The following is a 2842-nucleotide window of genomic DNA, read 5'->3' on the forward strand; positions in this document are numbered from 1 at the left end:
GAGAGAGAGAGAGAGAGAGAGAGAGAGAGTGAGAGAGAGTGAGAGAGAAACAAGGAGCAAAAGCTAATGCGAGAATACGCGACTAGTTATAAATTAATGAATAAACCTTGGAATTTGTTGTTGGTAGGTTAGAGAGACCTCGTGTTATGGAATATCAGGATATACTTGTTACGCATCTGCAGAATAATATGGACAATGGGTGAGCTTTTTCCAAATACATTGAAACAATTGCTTCATTGTCGTCGATAATTAGCCAATATTTCTCTCTCTCTGTGTATTTTTATTCAAGATTCTTAGGAGCTTGTGCATTGTGCAAAAGTACCAATAAAACGTTTTTATTACAAATTTTTGGCACGTTTTATGACAAGTTGCATTGGCAATAGTGAACGAGCGTCTTGCTAGATGATGACAACATTATGTTTCACACATTTTTATTGCACATTTATATTCGTAACTTTAACGTACACGCGCATGCAAATATTAAAATGCTATTTCTATTTCGGAAATAATTGAAATCCTTAGTAGGGGCGATAATAATGCAGAAGCTTACCTTAATGTATAATGAGACATCGCACTCCATCATGAATTTTCACACCGTATCTCTATTATCAAATTTTAGATCCAGTTATTTGCAAATTAAGGATTGTCGTTAAAAGAAAGTATCTCATTATCTTTTGCCCACAGCTACGGCCCTCCAGTCGAAGGCACGACCGAAGAGAAACGCGGTCTACGGTGCGTATGGGCAAGATTCTACGGAGACGACTATCTTCTGATATACGACGAGGCAATGCGGCGAGTAAAATTGAGAGATAAGAGATACGTACCATTGACGGGTCAAATAATATTTGACGCCGAAAATTATATGAAGAGAACATTAATGTCCGTTGAAATGATTCTGCTCGAAGCTAACACTCGAGCCGAAAAGCACAATACAACGGCATATTTGCATGTTGTAGGCTTCGGACTAGGTCAGTTTTTCAGTTAAGTCACACTTTCATATCGTAATTATCAATATAATCTTAAGCCTTGACCATGAAAATTTAGTTTAATTGCGGTGTAAGTGAGGGTCCGAGTGGGCGTCACACGCACGCTGCAATACACGCACGAAAAATATCTCTCCATGCGCCTGGACGTTACGCGTCTAATTCTCTTTACCAGAGAACCCTCCCTCCGCCCCCCCTCCCCTCCCTACCACCCTCCCTCCCTCCCACCCACCGCCCCGCCAACTGTCACCGCCGCTGCCACAGCCATTGCCACCGCCACTGCCACCGCCACCTCCACCACCACCACCATCACGGAACTCGGCCGCAATTCGGTCGAATAATACCGATTGTCAAATAATAACGATTACTTAATTTTCCAGGAGTATGGAAGATAATTCACGACCAAGAGGTCTATTTTTTGAAGACTTTCGAAATCGCATTGCGCAAGATGAACAAGAAATTGAGATACGTGTCGGACATTATGTTTTCGTATTTCCGCCAGCAGAAGTGCGGCGGAGCCGGCAATGGGGATTATCTCGGTGGTCGGTTCTTCGAAACTTCAACAGCTTTCAATTAACACGGATGATGAATATACGTTTTAATTTTATTCGCAGATATCAGAATCCATTTCGCTTTGCGGGAGCCTCAAACGAAACTGTTTCGCTCCAGTGACGCCAATAAATTGTTAATTGTTACCTATGCCGCTGATGGAAATTCTTATCCAGGTTAGTTCCTTTCCTCGGCACATTAGCCCGAGATATTTCAGAGAGCTTTATGTATGAGATTAGCGAGTGTCCAATCCGACTACTAAATTCCACGGCTGTAAGATCCTTATTTTCGCTAGACTATTTCGATAATTCTTAAAGCTCGATTCGTTCTTCGCTTGTTAAATTACGGAAAACCAAAAATGTCAAAATTATAGCGCACTGTCACTGTTGTATCGGGAGTGGGAGGCCAGATGTAGGTAGAGTTTAACTGAAATCACTGCTTAATGCAAAGATTTCGAGCGTATTATCGTAAGTAATTCCCGCGGCTCGATTTAAATACATAATCGAGGCAAAAACGTTGACGAAATCGCCATCTACCGGTTCAACGTCTATAGAAAAAAAAAAAAAAAAAAAAAAAAAAAAAAAAAAAAAACCCCAAAAGAGGAAGCGAAGAAAAATAAGTAAAAACAAAATTGCTCACTAGCGAGGCAAACGCGCGTGCCTCCTATTCTAAAGTGCAATTAAATTCATTAAGCATTAGTGGCCGCCAGCCTAGGAAATGCCACGCTTGAATCCGCAGCAACTGCAACTGCAACTCGACTTCACTCGCTCATTATTTTAATGCCTAGGAAATGAATTCTGGGGCAATTATCTGACAGCAAGCGGCGAGCCCGCGGCAGCTTGCAGCACGCAAATATCGGAGCTGCACAATCCTCGTATCAACCCACGTGCATGCGGCGCCAATTTGCACGTAGCCTCCCTCGAGCACGGCATCGTACACATCGGAGACTACGCGAAACTTCATCTTACGTAGGTACGCTAACCGGCGAACTTTGATAAATGTCTTTTTTAACAGGACTTGCCAGAAGTTCTTCCTCCACTGGCGCGACGAGTTTGGAAAAGTTTCCTAGTTCGCCGGGACGCTGGACGAGCAGATTTTTCACTCGCCAAGTGCCGATGCAACGTTCAATTACGAGCTTATCGCGGCCCAATTATCGCTTCACCTATTTAACGATATTAATGTTTCGCAGCCATGGCCATGTTATTAGTATTCGGCTCGCGATCGTTTAAGAGTTGAGATGAAAATTCGATGAACCTTCGATGGGGAGTGATGGTGGTGGAGCGGGGGTTGGTGGTTGGGGGTTGGGAGGG

At 43.1% G+C, this 2842-nt stretch overlaps 1 protein-coding gene across 1 annotated transcript in view; it reads left to right on the plus strand.

Moving 5' to 3' along the window:
• The window catches only part of LOC105362946 (uncharacterized), an 8984-nt gene that overhangs the window by 5302 nt on the left and 840 nt on the right, over positions 1 to 2842 (plus strand). The window contains exons 5-9 of the mRNA XM_011500501.1: positions 124 to 199; positions 685 to 968; positions 1364 to 1525; positions 1598 to 1708; positions 2320 to 2504. Of these exons, the coding sequence (XP_011498803.1) occupies positions 124 to 199; positions 685 to 968; positions 1364 to 1525; positions 1598 to 1708; positions 2320 to 2504 (818 nt within the window). The remainder of the gene's footprint in view (positions 1 to 123; positions 200 to 684; positions 969 to 1363; positions 1526 to 1597; positions 1709 to 2319; positions 2505 to 2842) is intronic.

The sequence above is a fragment of the Ceratosolen solmsi genome, unplaced genomic scaffold, assembly GCF_000503995.2.
Source record: "Ceratosolen solmsi marchali unplaced genomic scaffold, CerSol_1.0 scaffold56, whole genome shotgun sequence".
Taxonomy (NCBI): Eukaryota; Metazoa; Arthropoda; class Insecta; order Hymenoptera; family Agaonidae; genus Ceratosolen; species Ceratosolen solmsi.